Source organism: Protopterus annectens, chromosome 16.part0, assembly GCF_019279795.1.
Source record: "Protopterus annectens isolate FY-2018-M chromosome 16.part0, PAN1.0, whole genome shotgun sequence".
In the NCBI taxonomy this organism is placed as follows: Eukaryota; Metazoa; Chordata; order Ceratodontiformes; family Protopteridae; genus Protopterus; species Protopterus annectens.
This window is the reverse complement of record NC_056750.1, coordinates 427,757,013-427,777,530: the sequence shown is the minus strand read 5'-3', so window position 1 is coordinate 427,777,530 and position 20,518 is coordinate 427,757,013. Positions and strand designations below refer to the sequence as shown.

The 20,518-nt window shown below is 40.9% G+C and overlaps 1 protein-coding gene across 2 annotated transcripts in view; it reads right to left on the bottom strand.

The window, feature by feature from the left end:
* Positions 1-20,518, bottom strand: part of GAPVD1 (GTPase activating protein and VPS9 domains 1) — a 3,238,556-nt gene that overhangs the window by 615,134 nt on the left and 2,602,904 nt on the right. For both annotated transcript variants that reach the window (XM_044058337.1, XM_044058338.1), the window contains one exon: positions 14,489-14,601. In XM_044058337.1, coding sequence (XP_043914272.1) covers positions 14,489-14,601 — 113 coding nt within the window. The remainder of the gene's footprint in view (positions 1-14,488; positions 14,602-20,518) is intronic.

The window sequence follows — 20,518 nt, the reverse complement described above, 5'->3', positions numbered from 1 at the left end:
CCAATGTCTTTGTTTATAAGTTCCATGATAATACGTTCCATGTCCTTGCAGATCAGGCTCATAACACTGATGGGGCGGTAGTTCCCAGGATCCAAGGTAGATCCCCCCCTTGTGGAGTGGGATAACTGTAGCTGTGCGCCACTCAGTGGACCCGAAGCCTGAGGTGAGGCTATGATTAAACATGACACTCAGGTGAGGTGCCAGTTCATTTTCTAGTTCATGTAGTACACAGCCTGGGATGTCATCTGGTCCAATGGATGCTGTATTCTTAGCTTTGGAGAGTGCGTTTTTTTACCTGTGTGGCCGTTATTACCGGAATTTGGCAATCCTTCAATACTGAGATGGGCCCTTTAGGAGGTGAGAGGGGGGTGAAGTTTGCACTGAATCGATCTGCCAGGATATTGGAAATATCCTTGGGATCGGTAATATTTAATGCCATTCTGTTGTAGCTCAGAGCAGATCTGAGCATTGCCATTTAGATTCTTGCCATGTGAGATTCTATACATGTGAGAATGGGATGCAGTCACAACTGAGTCTGCCTTTCACTGACTAACAAGTCTTAGCTAAACTTGATAAAACAGAATAAGCCAGACGATTACGGAAAAAAATATGGGAGTGGAGATAACAGCTCACTCTGATGTGCTCAATGACTTGTAATGTCAAGGAATCCCAAAGTAACACTACTGATGTCCATGTCTGAACAGAGATATTCAAGTGTTAGTGGTGGAAAATCTGATAGCCAATATACATAGAAGATCTAACAACCCATTATATCTACAGCTACACAAGTGGAACAGAAAAGGGAGAAGAGAGGTAAAGTAGGACAAAAAGAAGTGGTGGAGATATGGGTAGTAGCCAAGTTATGAAAGCTAACACAGACCAGTAAGATGATATATGGGACTAGATAATCCATAGTCAGTTTAGAGCAGTAATGAGGTGGTAAGCTGAATCACAGTATGGGATGAGTGAGATCATCAGGTGAATTAGGTGTGCAGGAGGTACAGGTACTATTCAGTTGGAGATATTTATGTGACATCCTTTAGATGGACACTTGCTTTTAAACTGTTTTAGTCAGTATTGTCTGAACTGTGACTCTGAATTATTTAAGCTTGATCTATGTACTCAACATCTGGACAGTGAGTTAAAGTGATCTCTGCAAACTAGAAAACGTAAGTACCACATTACAAACACATGCCATACCAGAAGGAAGTAAATCACGCTTATTAGTGTGCCAGAAAAGGATGAGCAGAGTGACTCTGCTGCTTTTACGTTAATTAAGCTAATGGCATGAACTGTTTTGGTGGCCTCTAACCTCGGAGCTGAGAAAGCACATGAGGTCTTTTTGTTCTTGGGTCAGTGGATTCATGTAGGCACCTAAATCATTTTTTGCTCTTAAGTGAGATAGGTTCATAGCAGGTTATTAGGCTAGCGGCCCTACACCCTTCACAAGCCTAGCGACATTAATCCCAAGTATCCCCATTTGTTCCTTTTGGGTAGTTCACAAAATAAATTTACAAACACAGCGGGTCTGTGATCAACACCAGATACTCCTTTGTCCATGAGGGACATGGGTGCCACTCCAGGGGTGAATTTACAGTCTCCCATCCAATTACCTAGGTTGCATTTGAATAGGGTCAGCGAGGAGCACTGCTTTATGTGAATAGGAAGTCTATTTCAGAGAAGCAACAGTCTCTGGGAGACGTATCTGTCTCTCCAGCACGTTCTGTTAGTGTCGCAAACTAGGTTGAGATCCCTAGCGCGAGAGACTCTTGTACCATTTGACTTGCAGATGTGCAGCATTTCCATTAGGGTAGGGTTGGGAATTGCCCTATAGGCTAGGCACAAGTCACCTCTCAGCAGTCTACAAGATAGAGAGTAAAGTAACAGGGCTTTTCAGCCTGTCCGTGTAGGTCATGGTTTGGGGTCCCTGTATTTTCTTACAGAGAAACCTCTGAGGTATTTCCAGCTGCTGCAGGTGTCTGGTGAGGTACATGCAAAAGGGTGAATTATACTCTATTAGTGGTCTGGTGAGGGTCAAGTAAGTGGAGTTATAATATCTCTTGACCTGGATGCTATGCCCTTGCTTATGAGGTGCACTACATAGAAGGCTTTCCTTACCACTGCGGCAACTTGGTGGTCAAAGTTCAGATTGCTATCAATCTGTGTTCTCAAGTCTCGCACCACTGGGTTGGAACTTTGGGGGGGTGTCAATATAGCAATTTGTAGGGAATTCCATTTTGCCAAAGGGAATAATAATGCATTTTTCTGCATTTAGTTTTAGACCATGGTTTCGGCACCAGTCATTTGTTTGTGTTAGCCCTTCTTGTAATATGTTGACATCGTTGGAGGACTCAGTGATTGCTCCCAGTTTACAATCATCAGTGAACTTGGTGAGCCAAAGGCCGTCTACCTTGGCCTGGACTTCTGAGAAATGGATGCCAAACAGTAAGAGGGCCAGCACAGACCACTGTGGTACTCCAAGGGTGACAGGTCTACTGGTAGAGATGGAGTTACCAGTTTTGAGTGTGTGATCTGTCAGTGAGCCAATTGGCTACCCATCTAGTAAATTAACAGTTAATCTTTATCTGACAAAGTTTCTCAGTGATGCCAGAGTGAGGAATTGTGTCAAAAGCCTTGGCAAGGTCGAGACAGGCTGTGTGCACTGTATTACCTTTGTCCATGGCTTTAATGACATTGTCAAAGAAGTCCACCAGGTTTAATAAGCATGATCTACCCTCGGCTAAGCCAAACTTGGTTGGGTCCAGCGTTTGGAGGCTGTCTATGTCCTTGTTGATAAGGTCCATGATGATTCTTTTCCATGGCCTTGCAGATGAGGCTGGTTAGACTTATAGGCCTGTAACTCCCAGGGTCAGCTGATACACCCCCCCCCCCCCATTGTGCAGAGGGATTACTGCTGCTGTTCTCCTTTCTGCAGGAACATAGACAGTTCTCAAGCTGTAATTAGAGGGAATGCTAAGTGGATCTATTAGGTCTTGTTTTAGGTTGTTTAGTAAACAACCTGGGATATAATCTGGTCCCACTGAGGCTGTGTTTCTGGCCTTGGAGAGAGAGTGCAGAGATGACTTATTCTCTACAGATTCTAGGAAGAGGGCTGGTGAGAGGTATGTTTTGGGATATGGTAGGTGGAGATAGGGGGTGAAGTTTGTGCTGAATCTGTCAGCTAGCAGGTTGGTGATGTCTTCTGGTGTAGTATGAGTTATCCCATCTACAATTTGCCACATAGCTGGGTAACTTTCTTTTAGACCTTGCATGTAGTTAAAGAATGCCTTATGATTATCCTTGGCTAGGGATGCAATTTTAGTTTCATAATTTGCGTTAGAAGACTTTACAGGATTTCTGATTTTCTAGTTTAGGGTGGGGGGGGGCTCTTCCTCTGTAGAGTCATATCCCTTTTACTTTTGGACAACAGGTTTTTCCTGCTGTTAAATAATATGTTTATACTGGAAGCCCACCCACTGTGGCTTGTTTTTACAGGAAAACTTGGTTTTGATCTGGTCAGGTACAGAAAGTTTATGAAGTCAATTAAGTGTTTGTACAGGGCATTTACGTATACTTCTTCTACATACTGATCACTGATGTCTGTGACTGTGGGTGGTATGAATCTTTTTATACCATTGCTTAATATGCTGTAGGTAGCTTTGGTAAAGTTTTTTTTATAATTTTTGCTCCTGTGAGGGTGTCAGTTCCAGTAGTTACTTCAAACGAGACTGATTTTTGGTCTGACCTAACCAGGGAAGGCATCACGCACGGGGAAGTACAGTGACTCTCCATACTGGTGAGTACTATGTCCAGAACATTAAAGCCCCTAGTGGGGGTGCATACTATCTGTTCCAGAGCACTTGTGTTAAATGCCAGGAACCTCTGGGCAACTGTGTTTTTGCTTATATGTCCCCCAGTCTACGAAAGGATAGCTGAAATCTCCCATGACTATGGTGTTGGGCTGTATGGCAAGGGATTCCAATAAATCGAGGTAGGCAGTGTGCTTATCCTGGTTCATGGTGGGGGATCTACAGCTAGCAATGATGTGGTATGGTACTTTCCCAATAATTAATTGGACGTGGAGTAGTTTGAGAGAGTCATGCTGTTTGACCAGACTTGAAGTGTATTTGGTTTTAATGAAGATGGACACATCACCACTTTTGGTTCCCTCACACTCATTTTGAGGTGTGAACATGTGGAAGGCATTGTAACCTTGCACGGCCGGGGTGCTCTCAAAAGCCTTGAACCATGTCTTGGTAACTGCACAGAAGTCAGCATTCTCTAAGGTAGGAATGCTTCCAGGGAGTGCAGTTTCGTGTTTAAACTCCTAGCATTAAGCAGCACAACCCTGAGTTTTTTCTCGATTCGATTTTTTTATATTTGAAAATTTGTTGTTTTGACGCTGCCTAAAAAAGGCACTACAGGGGAGGCAAGGGCCTTTGCCAGTATCTGAAAGCCTAGAGAGAACAGGTGCAGACCCATCTCTAGCAAAGCATCGAGGTTGTCTACCATCTCCCAGGCTGACAAGATACTGGATCCCCCTGGACTGACACCAGAAGCTGAGCCAATTGTTGAAGTCAATTGTTTTTTGTTTATATTGTGGCATCATCCTGGGTGAGCGTAGGATACTGCTTAGGACTAGGGACATAACTGTCTGGGACACAATCAGAGAGTTCCGTCATATCTTTCTTCATATAGTCCAGAGAGGTATGTCTTAAGTCATTCACTCCAATATGGACTATGACAGAGTCATAACGGTACTTGTTGCTGACTGACCTGACTGCATGCATGATTTGTTGGATCCTGGCACCTGAAAGGCAAGTATAAAGTTTATAAACTCATACATCAATAAATATTTCACATTGTAACACACACACACACACACACACTACTGTGTGCAAGCAAATCCAGCAAGTGGAGAAGCTTGTTGTAATTGCTCTTGGCCAGATTGGGGGGAAAAAAAAAAAAAAAAAAAGGATGAAACAATGCTGCTTGAGCAAAAAAGTGGTCACTACCAGAATTTTTGGAGAATCCTTTGGATATTCAGAAGGACCATGGATATCAGTGAAAAGGGCAGAAAAGCGTACAGGAACATTCCCATCTATGGGAATGAGAAGACATCTGTCTTCTGGGCCTGTTTGGAGAGAGTCCAAAAAAAGAATTTCTCTAGCAGTCTGTTCTGAAAAAGGCAAACAGATCTACATAAAGTGTTCCTCAAAGTTAGATCAGTCCTTGACTGACCCAAGGAGGAAGTTCCCATTCTTGGGGGTTTGTCCTGGTCCTGCTGTGCTTGTCTGCAATCAAGTTTTGCTCTGATGGAATGTATGAAGCCTGCAAAGTCAAACTGAGACGAGTTGCCACCTCCAAGGCTATTACAGTCAGTCTGAAAAGAGTACAATCTGGTACCCTTTTATGTGCCACACTCCTGTGGCATTGTCTGTTGTATACTTGCAGGGGTTCTGTGGATCAGGGATGATTTAAGGTTTTGAAAGCAATCAATACTAACATCTCACTCTGATATTTATGCGCTTCTGTCTGAAGGGCTCCAAAGAGCTTACACTTTTACTCCTTTGGAAACTATACTCCAGATCAATTCTGATACATTTGTAGCTACAAACTGTATGGGGGTCAGAAGATACACTGGGAGACATGGACAAGAGATTTGGTCTATCCAAAGAAGACTCTCCCCTTTTTACAAATTGAAGAACTGAGATTTGAAAAGACAAAGGGTGCAGATGCTAAATCCAGGCTAATCTGAAGTAACATTGTACTTTCCTCATGTCTGGCCAGAGGAAGCATGTCATATATCCCAAAATCCTTTAGAAACTCCCTTACAGAAGCATAGCTTTGATTGGAGAAACTCAGGAAGAACTGCTAAAACACTCTTCCTTCACTGGAGGAAGAAAGGCTCTTCCCAGGGCATAATCTAACAAATATCCTAATAGAATAGAATTCAGTGGGAAAGAATGAGAAAAGATTTCTGAATGATGATTTGAAACCTAGACTAAGATGATTCTGGACAATATGCAAAACCTCTAGACAACATGAAAGTGAGTCTGCAAAGATAAGACAATTGTCCAAATAAGGAAAGATGTGAAGGTCTTAAATACTGCAAAAAACAATAACTGGAGCAAGACACTTTGTGAATACCCTTGATGCAGAAAGTCAAAATGGTAAGACAGAGAACTGATTATGTAAACCACAGATCACAAACCATAAAAAGGACTAAACCGCTTGCAAATGGGAATGTGAAAGCGATGATAGGTACCCTTTAAGGCTAGCTTTTCCATAAAGTATAAAGGGGAGACAAGAGGAAGAAGAGACTGAAGGACAACATTTTCAACTGCAAAATCTTGACAAAAATATTTAGAAAGGAAAGGTCCAATATAGGCCTTCAGAAGCCTTTCCTTTTTAGTACAAGAGAAATCTCTGAATAAAAACTATTTGTCCAAGTGGAGAGAAGTATAGGTTCTATAACTCCCTGGACCAGTACTGGTGCGGTACAAGAGAAGAGACAGAAACTTGGTTGACTGAGCAAAGAGGAATCCTCTGGGTAGAAGGGATTCCCCTTGCCATGTGGAACCCTGTTGAATCACACTCGGAACACATCTGTCTGTAACCACAAAGGACAACAAAACCTCAGAGCGATGGAGAGGTTACCAGAGTGGGAAGGGGGACATGCCTGAGCAGGCCAACAGCCATGCTGACTGAGAGGACTGTCCTTGAATTTTTAAGGCATTTACTTTATTTTTGCTGCCTCCTTGCCATTGTTTTCTAAAATCCTGTTTGATGTTTAAATAGCGTACTGAAAAAGAGAGCAGAGGTGGAGAGAAAAATTGTACTTCCTTTGAAAAAGGAAGGCTGAAACATCTTAGTCACTTCTTTTATTAACCTCCCCCTTTCATCACACTTTTGCAACAACTCAGCTGCACAACAAACTCATGACAGTTACTGCTTCATCTGTACACATCTTAAGATCAATCAATCAATAAATAAATAAAAAACGTGGCTTGTTTCCTATGTTGCCAGTTAAACCATATCAAGATAGATGCAGTGATTTACTAATTTAATTTCTTGACTGGCTTTTTCATATTAACAGCAGCAATTTGAGTTAATTAGTAGCTTATGTCGAAATCCTGGGTTAAACAGTACAGGTGTTTTAGCTCTATGATTTATGATTTCCTTATTGTTTAGTTTGCTGAGAGCAAACACACTTACAATGGAAATGCTTGAGTTTAGACCACCACCTCCTCCCTCAGAAGATTTGTTAACTGCTCTTCCATCTGATCCCTCCCAGTTTCCAGCTCTTTATCTAGCCCTCTTTTGCACGGACTTCACCACCTGGAACCTGAAGAGAGGAAGAATCTAAACAGAAGAGCCCTCACTAACTGCTAGGACTCAGTAAGAAGTTTGGTTGTGAAGACTCCAGACTGGAACACCATAGAACTAATAGCTGAGACCAGAAGCATTCTACCTCTCACTGCAGCTACCCCACAGCAACCAGGTATAGATAATCTAGCCACTTAGCCCACATTTAACAACATTTCTGTAATCTGCAGTACAATTAAAACTGTTATCCCAGGGCACCACTCCACAATGCTATATTCTTTACACCCATAGGCATAGTTTACCTGTGGTCAAAGATTATCTGAAATTCATATTATTAAAGTTTTTTTTATATTCTGCACTTCACCACTTGATGAATTTTTATTCCATGTACACAGAAAGCCTAAACAAAAGGTTCTACGATCTCAGACTTCAACTTATATTTTACCTCCTACCTGAGCACATCCATGAGTACTGTAAAAATGAGCACTGTTACTTGTTTCCACTATAAGCTATTTCTCTGGATGCACGTATTGTTAAAAAAAATGAGAGTCACCAGTGACTACTTCCCCTCCATATAAAAAGGTCTGCCTTCATCAGGAAAAATGGGGAAAGGTCATGTTAATCATGTATACAAGTCTCTTATAAGCAGGCAATGTACACCTTTTTGCTATTCAAGAGAAGATTAGTCTTTCATAACGTACTTCAGGAGATATAAACCCCATAAAAGTGGGCAGACTCTCTCTCTCATATTACATGTGAAACAGGTATTGATAAGGACAAGTCAGACTGGAAAAAGTTCTGTAATACATAAAGCTTTCATAATGAGCTCCAAGGAATATGAGCCCCACAAAGGCAGACACAGTCTCGCTCATATTACGTGTTACAAAACAGGCTAATAAAGTCTGTTGATAGCCTCATAAAAGTAGGTATTTTCAATTATCAAATTGTAAACCACTCTACTTGATAGATCTGAAGTAGTTCAGGCAAAAGTGCTTTCTTAAATATAGTTCTGTACTGGCAGCTCATGGTGTGCGGTTATGTTTTGTTTGTTAAAAATAAAAACCTTTTAACTATGAATGAGGTTCCACAGGCTGCTGAGCTGGCTGCTCAGACATCTTTCAGGAATATTCAAACAAGAGACTAACATCTAAGCTTTGGGGCTGGCTCCTTGTTTTTTCATCTCCCAGATTTTCCTCCAATCAGCCCCCCTGGACCCTCCCACCATTGTCTGTGATAACTGGCCTGCTGAATGTAATGTATTAGAAGAAGAAGAAGACATGTCCATTTACCTACTTAACTGAATAAATTTCTTGAAACTTCAACAAGGCATCTTTATTCCTCCCACAGGGAGGGTATCAGAGAGTCTCCTAGATCTGCTAGCTAAAGTGATTTTATCTGGATTAAGCCTTTGTACTCTGTTTCTTGTTAGTCCTGTCACCCTCTAGGTCAAAGGTTGGATACCAGACTTTACTTGAGCCTTCTGGATTAACTTTGTTTTTATTTGTTTTTATGCTAGCAACATTCATATATATGCAATAAAAAGACTGCTCCTAGGGAAAGAGTGCACTGGCTAATAAAAGATTAGTTCCTTTGCTAGATTTAATATTGCTGTACTGTAACACATGTTGGACAGTATTGTGTATGGCAGGTTGTACTGTGGCGCAGTGGACAGAGTTGTCATCTCACAACATAAGCTTCTCCAGTTTGATTCTCAGCTGGAGTACTTTCTGTGCAGAGTATACATATCCTTCCCTGTGCTCATGTGGGTTTCCTCTGGGTGCACCGGTTTCATCTCACATTACAAAGACATGCCCTAGGTGGATTGGACACACTAAATTGGCCATAGTTCTGAGTGTGCTTGCAAGTGTGTAGGATGGATGAACAACTGCAGCAGGGCTAAACCCGGCAGTATGAATCTTGGCTGTACATGACTGTCACTGTTGAAGTGGCACTCCAACTCCATGTGCAAAAATGGGAAATGGGGTTATGGATGGATGGAAGAGAAAAGGTTTAAGCAAAGATACTGTGATGGTACATTGGGGACGGAAGAAATGTAAAGCTGTACTGAAACTGTGACAGCCACCAGACAGACAGGTATACTGACGCAAAAATGAATCACTATATATCTTTAAAAAAATCCGTATAACATTCACCTTATCTGGCATTATTCTGAACCCAATACCTTTTATAAAATGCTTACTTATGTAAACTAGTATACTATATGTGCTTAAACAATTCGCATTTACTTACTGATCAAGTCCAATGGTGTAATTTTCATGACCGGATATTGCAGATCCTTTCTCCCAATTTTCAAACCGGAATACTAATGGTCTCAAACTGAAGGAATTCTTGAAACCTGGGACATTAATGGAGTCATGTCCTGCTAAATAACCCAACTCTGCCCCCTGGCTTTGTCAATGCAAACTCCTCCTGCTCCTCCCTACAGAGGAGTACACTCAATTTAAGAAACTTAAGACATGCTTCCATTGGATTTCCCTTAAAGTGGACTCCTTTTTGGATTTCACCAAGAATCATCAATATTATTGCCTTGGACAAAAGCCCTCATTACCTTTTCAGAGATAAAGGACATCCATGTAAAACTGACTGTTCATATGTTTTCATCAAGATGTCTGTATGTTATATATGATGGCTGAACAGTACATATCATATACATGTCTGGTGGGTGTTTGTGTACACAGACACGTACATGATTTCCACATTACACATAATTACAGTCCGCAACATATCACTATTCAAAATGGAGTCACATAAACCACTTACCCATGCAAAACACATAACACCACCAGCACCATTTGTATTGTTAAAAATGGATTCATATTCTTAGTAATGTCCAATATTAAGTTCCCTTCTTTAGGCCTCAAACTTTTTTGAACACCCCAAATTATTTTTCAGAATAATTAAGCACCTCTCTTGAGGAGACATTTGAACAGCTTCTTCATGTAACCTACTTTAGCCTACTATTACTTAATTATTTATTAACATTCTGGGAGAGTCATCGGCTGCCATATCCCCATATTCCTTGGGGGCTGAGTCCAACATGTGCTTGAGGGATATAAAATCCCTCAGTACATTGAAAAGTAACTTCTATTTCAATGACCAGCTTCTGCAACATTAATAAGACTTCCCATCCCCTGAAAATACCTTAAGTGATGAATTCTCATTAGCTTTCTTTGTGGCTAAAGTTAAGGATGCCAACTCTAGTGCAACAATCTCTGACTATCAAAACTGCAGTCATCTGAGGTCTACATTTCTCCAGCAAAGTGAAATACAGCCCTGTTGTACTGGCTCTGAGGCAGTTTTTACACAAAAAGACACAAACAAAAGAATCCCAAGAAGAGCAGAGCAAGCCATATAATTTAACAGTGTATGTAATGAGGGCTTAGAGGAGTACTGCCACAAATCTGGCCCTGTTTAGTCTGAAAATGTATTGGACTAATGCCAAAAATCTATTTCTCTTCAGTCAGTCAAAAAAAAAAACTCTGCTTTTTTACTAAATAACATCTATATCAAGTAAATAAACTTCCAATTCCATGAACTGCCCTGTACAGATAATGTCCAATTTAAAAGACTTGATAAATCAATAACTATGTTTTTTCCCTTTGAGTGCCTTTTTTCACTTCACGAATAGATACCAAGTGTGCCATGGTAGTGCTACTGTTTATCATTGGTCAGCTAATCGACACTCAGACCGTTGAACCTGAAAGACCTTCAGCATCCTGTTCAAGTAGTCAGACTTGGAGAAGAATCAGAAAGTTAGTGTTGCGTTTCCTCAACATCACCCCCTTTTCCTTGAGTTTGCATAACCTCAGAGTAGTTGCTGTGTGTGTGTGTGTGTGTATTTATTTACACACACACAGGTATAAATATACACATCTATAAAATTATATATATATATATATATATATATATATATATATATATATATATATATATACACACACACACACACACACACATACACACACACACACACACACACACACACACACACACACACACACACACACACACACACACGCACACATAGCGGATATAAAAAGTTTACACACACATGTTAAAAGGCCAGGTTTTTGTGATATAAAAAAATGAGTCCACAATAAATCATTTCAAAACTTTTCCCACCTTTAATGAGACCTATAACCTGTACAATTCAATTGAAAAACAAATCTGTTAAGAAAAAAATATAAAAAATAAAAACTGTACAATAAGCTGGTTGCATAAGTGTGCACACCCTTAAACTAATACTTTGTTGAAGCACCTTTTGATTTAATTACAGCATTCAGTCTTCTTGGGTAGGAGTCTATCAGCACGGCACATCTTGACTTGGCAATATTTGCCCACTCTTTCTTGCAAAATCACTCCAAATCTGTCAGGCTGCAAGGGCATCTCTTGTGCACAACCCTCTTCAGGTCACCCCACAGATTTTCTATTGGATTTAGGTCTGGGCTCTGGCTGGGCCATTCCAAAACTTTAAATTTCTTCTGGTGAAGCCATTCTTTTGTTGATTTGGATGTATGCTTGGGGCCACTGTCGTGTTGAAAGGTGAAATTCCTCTTCAGCTTTCTAACAGATGCCTGAAGGTTTTGGGCCAAAAATGACTGGTATTTGGAACTGTGCTTAATTTCCTCCACCTTGACTATAGCCACAGTTCCAGCTGAAGAAAAGCAACCCCAAAGCATGATACTGCCAACCACCATGCTTCACCGTGGGGATGGTGATTTTTGGTGATACGAAGTGTTGTTTTTGCACCAAACGTACCTTTTGGAATTGTGGCCAAAAAGTTCAACCTTGGTCTCATCAGACCATAACACATTTTCCCACATGCTTTTGGGATAGGATGTATTGTTTGGCAAATTGTAGCCAGGCCTGGATTTGTTCTATGTAAGAAAAGGCTTCCGTCTTGCAACCCTACCCCATAGCCCAGACATATGGAGAATATGAGAGATTGTTGTCACATGTAGTACACAACCAGTACTTGACAGAAATTCCTGCAACTCCTTCAGTGTTGCTGTAGTCTCTTGGCAGCCTCCCTGACCAGTTTTTGTCTGGTCTTGTCATCAGTTTTAGAGGGACATCCAGTTCTTGGCAATGTCACTGTTGTCCCATATCTCTCCACTTTTCTATGACTGTCTTCAATGTGTTCCAAGGTATATCCAATGCTGTGGAATTTTTTTTGTACCCTTCTCCTGACTGACACCTTTCAACAATGAGATCCCCTTGATGCTTTGTAAGCTCTCTGTGAACCATGGCTTTTGCTGTAGTAGGCAACTTGAGTAAATGTCAGGAAAATCCTACTAGGACAGCTGAATTTTATTTGGGGTTAATCAGTCTCTCTCTAATTAATGGCAGGTGTGTACTCAAAAAGACTGAATGTTGTTTGTCTTTTGGCTTTTCTCGGTTAGGGGTCGCCACAGCGGAACTCCGGTCCGCTAATGACTGGCAGTAGATTTTCACGAACGCAAAGGTGCCAGCTCGACGTTCAACCTTCAATGAAGGCACGCCCATTTACGCATGTCTTTCGAATGCCCATCCAACTGCGGGGAGGACATGCAGACTCCACACAGAAGGTACTCCCCACACTCCAGCCGAGAATCGAACCGGAGAACCTCTTGCTGTGAGGCAACAACGCTACCGCTGCACCACCACGGATATACCCAAGAAGACTGAATGCTGTTATTAAATCAAAAGGTGCTTCAACAAAGTATTAGTTTAAGAGTGTGCACACTTAAGCAACCAGCTTATTGTACGTTTTTTATTTTTTTACATTTTTTCTCCTAACAGATTTGTTTTTCAATTGAATTGTGCAGGTTATAGGTCACATTAAAGGTGGGAAAAGTTTTGAAATGATTTATTGTGGTCTCATTTTTTTATATCACAAAAACCTGGCCTTTTAAATATATATATATATGTGTGTGTGTGTATATATATATATATATATATATATATATATATATATATATATATATATATATATATACACACACACACACACACACACACACACACAGGTCTGGGACTGTTGAGTGAAAGCTCATTTCACCAAAACCAAAACGGGCGAGCACACTTTCACGAAAGTGTGTTTTCACCGAAAATGCATGTTCGCTAAAGTAAGCTCAAAAAAATAAATAAACATGACAAAATGGCTGTTGCTGAGATCACGGTACAGTGGGGATAAGGGAATATTCCCTTTTCCCCACTGTAGTGTGATCTTGGAGTGAGACTATAAAAGTAGGGGGGTGTGGGGTCACAGCCCACCACATGGCGGTGCAGGAGGGCTTGCTCCCCATGCATAAACGTGTTTACTGTTTTTTTTTTTTAAATGTTGGTGTTTTGGGGTTTTTTTGCAGACTTTCGTGAAAGTGCTTTTTCGGTGAAAAAGCACTTTTGCGGAAGTGTGCTCGTCGTTTCAGCTTTGTTGAAATGTATCATCGGTAATTAGTCCTACATCCATATATATATATATATATATATATATATATATATATATATATATATATACATATATACATACACACAGAGTTCATATATGTGAGCATATTGAGGTGTACAGAGAAACTTGTGTGTCCCCCCCCAAACACATTCTGCAACCTTGAAAGGGCAGCTGATTTGAATATAGACCCCCAAAGGTTTTAGATGTTTTAAGTTGAAATAGCATAACATGATCATATTTATTAAACAAGTTGTGATTATCCAGTCAGCCCTCATGCCACATTCAAAATGAACTGCTTCCTAACCTAGTCAATCCACAAAAATGGGTTAAACAGCTAAATCTTCCAGCCTAACTCTGCACAGAAAGCTGCAGAAATGAAAGACTAAATAATAATGCAACAACTAATACAAAATTCAGGAGGTTATTCTCTTGCTACCAAGACACCATGCAGCTCACACTTAAGTTTACCTTTGGCTTGTAGCTGGTACATAGAATACAAAACTATCACTGCATATGCTTCAAATGATTAACAAATAGGTTAGATAATGTCAATGTGTGGTAGATATTTCAGCTATAGGTATTTTAGACTTGGATTCCTTCTTGCAACTTTCAGAGCCTAAATCAAAATGTAGAAAGTGAATGGTGAAGACATGATCCAGAAAATTAAAACTACTGTCACCAATCTTGCTAACTTTTGTATTGTTTTACCTTCAGGATCTGTATGATCTGGAAGTCCATTCCTTGTTGATGAATGACTCAAAAATGGAAAAGCAACTGAATCAGCAAAGCAAAGTGCCATTCGCAATTTCTTCTTTGCATCCCTATTAAAAGCAAACAAAAAATGAACTGTTGAAGAAAAAAGCTGAAAACAGAGCACTTAAATGCTCAAAAGTGTCATTTTCACTGTACTACATAAAAATAAATTAGACTGCAAAACATAAATTTAGTTTCTCAATCCTTGACCTTCCCAAACAACTTCATAACATTCTGATCATTTTCATCTTCATGTAACAGAAAGCTGACATCTTACAGCAATCAGTGAAAGAGAGAGTGGTGTTAATTACAATCAAAGGATGAACAGTCTACCAGTTTCCTCCTTTTTCCTTCAAGACAGTATCTGGCAGTAATCAAATGGACACTTAGTCACCATATGCATATTTGGCAGACAAATGCATACTTTGTCTTTGAAGAATGCTAAGAGGTGCCGGGATAGAAGAATTTCAACATCAAGACTATGCAGCTAACAGAAAACAACAGATAAGCGAGTTCCATATCAAGAGCTCTTTAAGAGAACCCTCTGCAGTGGGTTACAGCTGACATCAACTTCCCTACTGTTATAGTTCTTTCAGACTCTGGCACATCTGCTTGGAGAAGCACATTCCTCCCAACCATGCACATCACAGCATAACAAACAAGGTTTGGTGAAGACTACCAATTCCATACTAGCCAGTTCTGCATCCATAGAACAAGAATGAGTTGTACCTGAAAGGCAAACAATGGAAACAGAAGGGAACAACAGTCTAAACCTGAAATGCTTAAATGGTCACCCACCAAAACATGGCTAGAGCGGCTGACTAATTATGGGGTGACAGATATGTAATAACTACCCAATGCAGATGGCTTTGTTGTTCAGTCATGGTGAGTACCTGCCTTTCCATCATATCTCACTTTCAGGTGCTCTCTACAGTGGGTAATAACTGATAAGAATCTCAAGCAGTATATAACAACTTCCTAGTCAGAAACAGCCGGTAAAGTGTCCCACAGATTCAGAGTTCAGAAGACACTGTTGCCAAGTACCAAAGCCAGCTTAAGTTTTGAAATCGTGTCTCAGCAGTAATGCTTGGTGATAGCAAGTGCTGAAGAGCAACTGGTCATGGCACAAATAAATGTGACACACATTTATGAAATAGGCACATACAGTGGTGTTTGACTACACTGGATAATGGACAATCAGCCACTCTACGTCAAAAGATCATGCATCTATGTTGAATTTAACTTAACACTGTCAGACCCTCTCTACAAGATATGAAATGTATTAATATTTACTATTCAAATGTAAATGTCATGAGTAAAAGTGTAAGTGATCGTTACATTTGTATTCCGGCACTTCTCTGCCAGTTGGCTAGGGCTGTGGCGGAAAAGAGTTTTTGTCCAGTCAAGCTTATTGGTTAATTAATACACACAGAAATAAAATAAAGTCTTCTTGAAAAGTCAAGTAATGGTCCCTGCAAACAATGACCACTAAAAATGTCTTTTAAGTGAAGAACTTCAGATCTGCTGAACCATTTGGCTGACATAGAACATGTACAAGTCTCTCAGTTATGAAATTTACAGCTCATGGAGACGAGGTTTAATTAGGAAAACATGAAGATGTAACCTCCACCATATGCCAGGAATATATGGCAAAGGCCTGTGCTGCTCTCTGGCCTGAAAATTATGATAAGTGAGCCACAATTTTGCTACTTATGAGATTATGAAAGCCTTGAGATGGTAAATGCATTCTGGTCATGAAATAACTTACATCAATTCAAATGGGTGCCTAATGTAGGAAAGCATTACTCAAAACTACACTAACAGCAGAGAAGCGAGTACTTCTGCCTCCAAACAAAAACCCTCTTCTACTTAGCTGAAAAATATGACTAGTGTAAGATTTCTGGTACCTTTCAACATGCCCAAATCTATAACCAAAATCTCTAAAGAAGCAATCATTCTCAAATGTGCAGCAAGTTATCACCTCAGTCAAAGGGGACTTAATTGCCTTGCACAGTGTCAAATTCCCAAACTGCCAGCACCAGAGTTTCTGAAACTAAACTCTTTCATATCACCATGAGGCAACCAGAATTAATATTTTTATTTTTTTCTCATTTTAAACACAAGGCGCAGGATTAAGGGAAAGAATTCTTCACATCACTGAAACAATGCAGCATCTTTTACAAACTACAGTAAGCAGAACTGAGGAAGAACAGCTTTCTGTTTGATGTCAAACACAATTCCACGCCACCTAATACATGAAAGACCTCCAAACGACGCACTCTTCATCCTTACTTCCAAAACAGTATGTTAACTGTGACTTGAGAAATCCACTATCACATTCAATTCCCTGGGATATATACACTGAGGTTACAGTTACAATGTAGATGATGGCTTAGTGATAGATCGGTACTGCCTTTCTGCACTGGAGGTATGAATTGATCTTATCTTGTAGGATTATGTAATGCATCACAGACTGGTTGTCTGACATTACAAAAACAGGGTTTAAGCTTTAAACCACTCTCCAATGTTTTGAAAAGAAGCACCACAACCATCCACTCAAGCTAGCTAAGTGCAAGCTCTGCTTCTGGAAGCCCAACTTGCCCTGTACCAGCAACAATATCAAGTGATCTCCTCAACTAACCAATCACTATCAGTTGTTAGAAAATATAATGAATCTAACTGAAAAAGGGAAACCCTCTGGTGAGACTTATAGGAATAACACATGTCCTTATAGCATGGTAACGGGTAGTAATAACAGAGAACACATGATCACAGTGACTTGACACCCACACTTCATTTTCCAACAGAACAGCCTCAGCTGAAGAAAGGTCCAATGGTTGAGATAAGGCCCAAAAGGAGTAGAAAGGTGCTCTCCCTACCCATAGTTGTCCATCAGCAGCAATAAACTCCTCTCCTCACTGACCGGGTCTACCAGACCTGCCTTATGCTCCCCCACAGGCTCAACCAGACCCACAATCAGGAAGAATGAGGAGATGCTGCTGCAGAGTCATACTGCTGCCAGACTTCAAACCCCTCTTCAACCCCGCAGCAGCCTTGTGAGCTATGCAACTGATGCCTGCAGCAGGTGCATGCTCACTTCTGCACATGAGCAACCTTCCGACCAAGCAGTATACCACTTACAGGACAAAGCTCACCCAGCTCTTAATGCTGTTAAGCTAGACAACTTCCCTCCTCCGACTCCAAGATGGATCCAGCCAGCATCAGCCACTCACCTCACCACCACAAATGTAGTCTCTCCATCTGTAACACTAGTCAAACCAGAGTAGTCTAGGGTGTATATCTCTCTGCGCCAAAGGTTTGGGCAACAAAAATGTTCTAGCCTTGACCCAAATTTTGTGGTCTCAACTAGTATATTCTGCCCTACTTGATAGACAGTAAATGGGATGGCTATCAGACCAGAGAGGAGAAGTTTTCATCTCAGCTCCTTTCCAGAGCTCAAGGGGCAAGAATAACTGTTAAAATATCAGCCTACTTTATGCAGTATCTAATCTCCCAGATCTACTTCCCCTTGGACTGTGAAGATAGATAATGTAGGTTCCCAACCAAACAGGATGCAGAAAAGGAAGGCCCATAATGAGATTTGTAGAGCTGTCCACCACTCCACAGTATGCCAAAAAGGATCTTATATAAGGAAATGAGCCAAATGAGTGTGGTGACTCTGCAGTCACTGACATATTACATTAACAATATCAGATATGCAGAAAGAACTGTAAAAGACAAAGGCCAGCACTAAGCACAAAAAATACACAGTTCTGAGCCTGGACCTTCTGCTGCATCTTTATCCAGACTACCAAGTTCTTGACCTCCTGGCCCTTAATTCAAATTAGGAATGACAATGCTGTATATGCCCAACTATTTCCATATAAAAGTAATTTTTTGAAGTATGCTCAGTTAGGATTTCTCCAGGTTAGAAATAGTTCCTCTGCTGATAAACATGCCAGCAGCCAAGCTAAGAATGCTACCAGGTAATCCCTTGACAGGGCCACAAGCAGACAGTCATCCAGGCAAACAAAAAACATGGCGATCCTTTTCATGCCATTCCTACTTCCTTATAGCAGCAGGGTTGCTATCCCTCCATTTTTTTTCCGGACTATCCGGAAATCAAACTGATTCTCCGGTAGTCTGGAAAACACTGTACAAACTCTGGTACTCTGTTTCAAAAAGGGAAAAGACCATCGGAGTTTGTAAATCGGCTGATTTACTATGCTTTTTTTTTTTTTTTTTTTTTTTTTTTACAGAAAAGCATAGTAAATCAGTCGAAAGCAGGCAGCAGGAAAGGAAAGAGAGGGTGTTCCTCACCAAGTGATGTCATCGTGACATCACAAAATGGACGGACTGTAGGTGGGGAGGGGGTGAGGTGGGCAGGGTTACTGATGACGCGAGGGGTGTGGCTTTACTCCAGTTTTAGCCACAATGAAAGGTGGCAACCCTATATAGCAGTCACCTTGGCAAATGCTCTAGATGCAGAAGAGAGACGACACAGCAGCACTTTGTACTGAAAGTGGTGTCAACCAAAAGCAAGGAAAACCAAAATCTTGTGGACACTCCAGCTACTGATGTGACAGAAGCAGCGACCCCATCATATCGAATACCATTCATGCACTCTGCCGGAGGAGCAACTTCCTCTTTGTGGGTGACCATCCAACATATCAAGTACCAGATATGCTTGCTGAAGTCACAAATTCCCAAGGGAGAAGTCTCCAATCTCCTTTGGATCTATGAGGAGGCAGTAAAATGTATGTCAGCTTTCTACCTCCCTCTACTCATGCACCATCATTCACCTTCAATCACCTACGCTCCCCTCTATCCTCCTCCAACAGCCACACCCACACATATGCAGCCATTCGCTCACAGCTCTACAACACAACTACCTTTCTCCTCCTACCTTTCAAACATTTACCCACACAAACGACTTACCCTTCAACTCAGATATGTAAAACTTACCAATAAATTCAGGCAACTCACTCTATACAATATAACACAAATTAAACTCCAGGCTGACATCCACCCCAACCCTGGCCCTCTCACCCACACCCCTCATTACACAACCATTTCCCCACCCAGCCCTCCACCAATCTCTTCCCCAACATACTACTAACCACCACCGTCTTCCCCCACTTCCAAAGACCAACACAGACCTAGTCTTTATAAACTAACTTCCATAGTACCGTAAATGAAATTACTGAATTCCATGCAACCCTTAACTCCTAGTTACCTGACATTGTAGCAATAACCAAACCTGGCTAAAGCCCCACATCAAAGAAAAGTAAATTATTACAAACGGATATAACATAATTAGATTAGACAGACCAAACAAAAGGGGCGGTGGTGTCGCTATTATGTATAAAGACACACTCAAACTGGAACTATTGAACTGTGCTCCTCCTGTCCTACCTAACTCCGAAATCCTAACTACACACCTAATAATAAACCCTAACAAATCTATTAACATCATAACCACCTACTCCCCCCCCCCCCCCCCAGCAACAACCTACCCATAATTGAGAATCTTCTCGCCTGGGCATCAACTAATTTCAGCCAGGAAACCATTATCCTGGGTGATTTTAACTTGGACTGGCATTCCTGTAACACAGCCCCTCCAATTTCCTAAATCTCTTTAATTTCACCCAAACCATATCCTGTCCGCCCCGGCTAGACAAACACTCTAAAAAGCAGTCCACACTAGATTGGATACTAACAAATTCAATCTAGGTTATTTAGTAGGCTGCCTTTCAGACTCCCTTGGTGACCACTCACTCATCCTCCCTGTACAGAAAACGACCTCAGACACAAACCAACACAATATATACATTTTTCAGAAACAAAATAAACTTTTCTCCCTCCACTTTCAACCATTTTATTCAGCAAAGTAACCGGTCACCTCTTAGAAACCTCCCACTTGATCAGGCAGTCCTTTACTTCAACAATACCTTTCTTAAATCTTGCACTCACAAGAAAAATAAG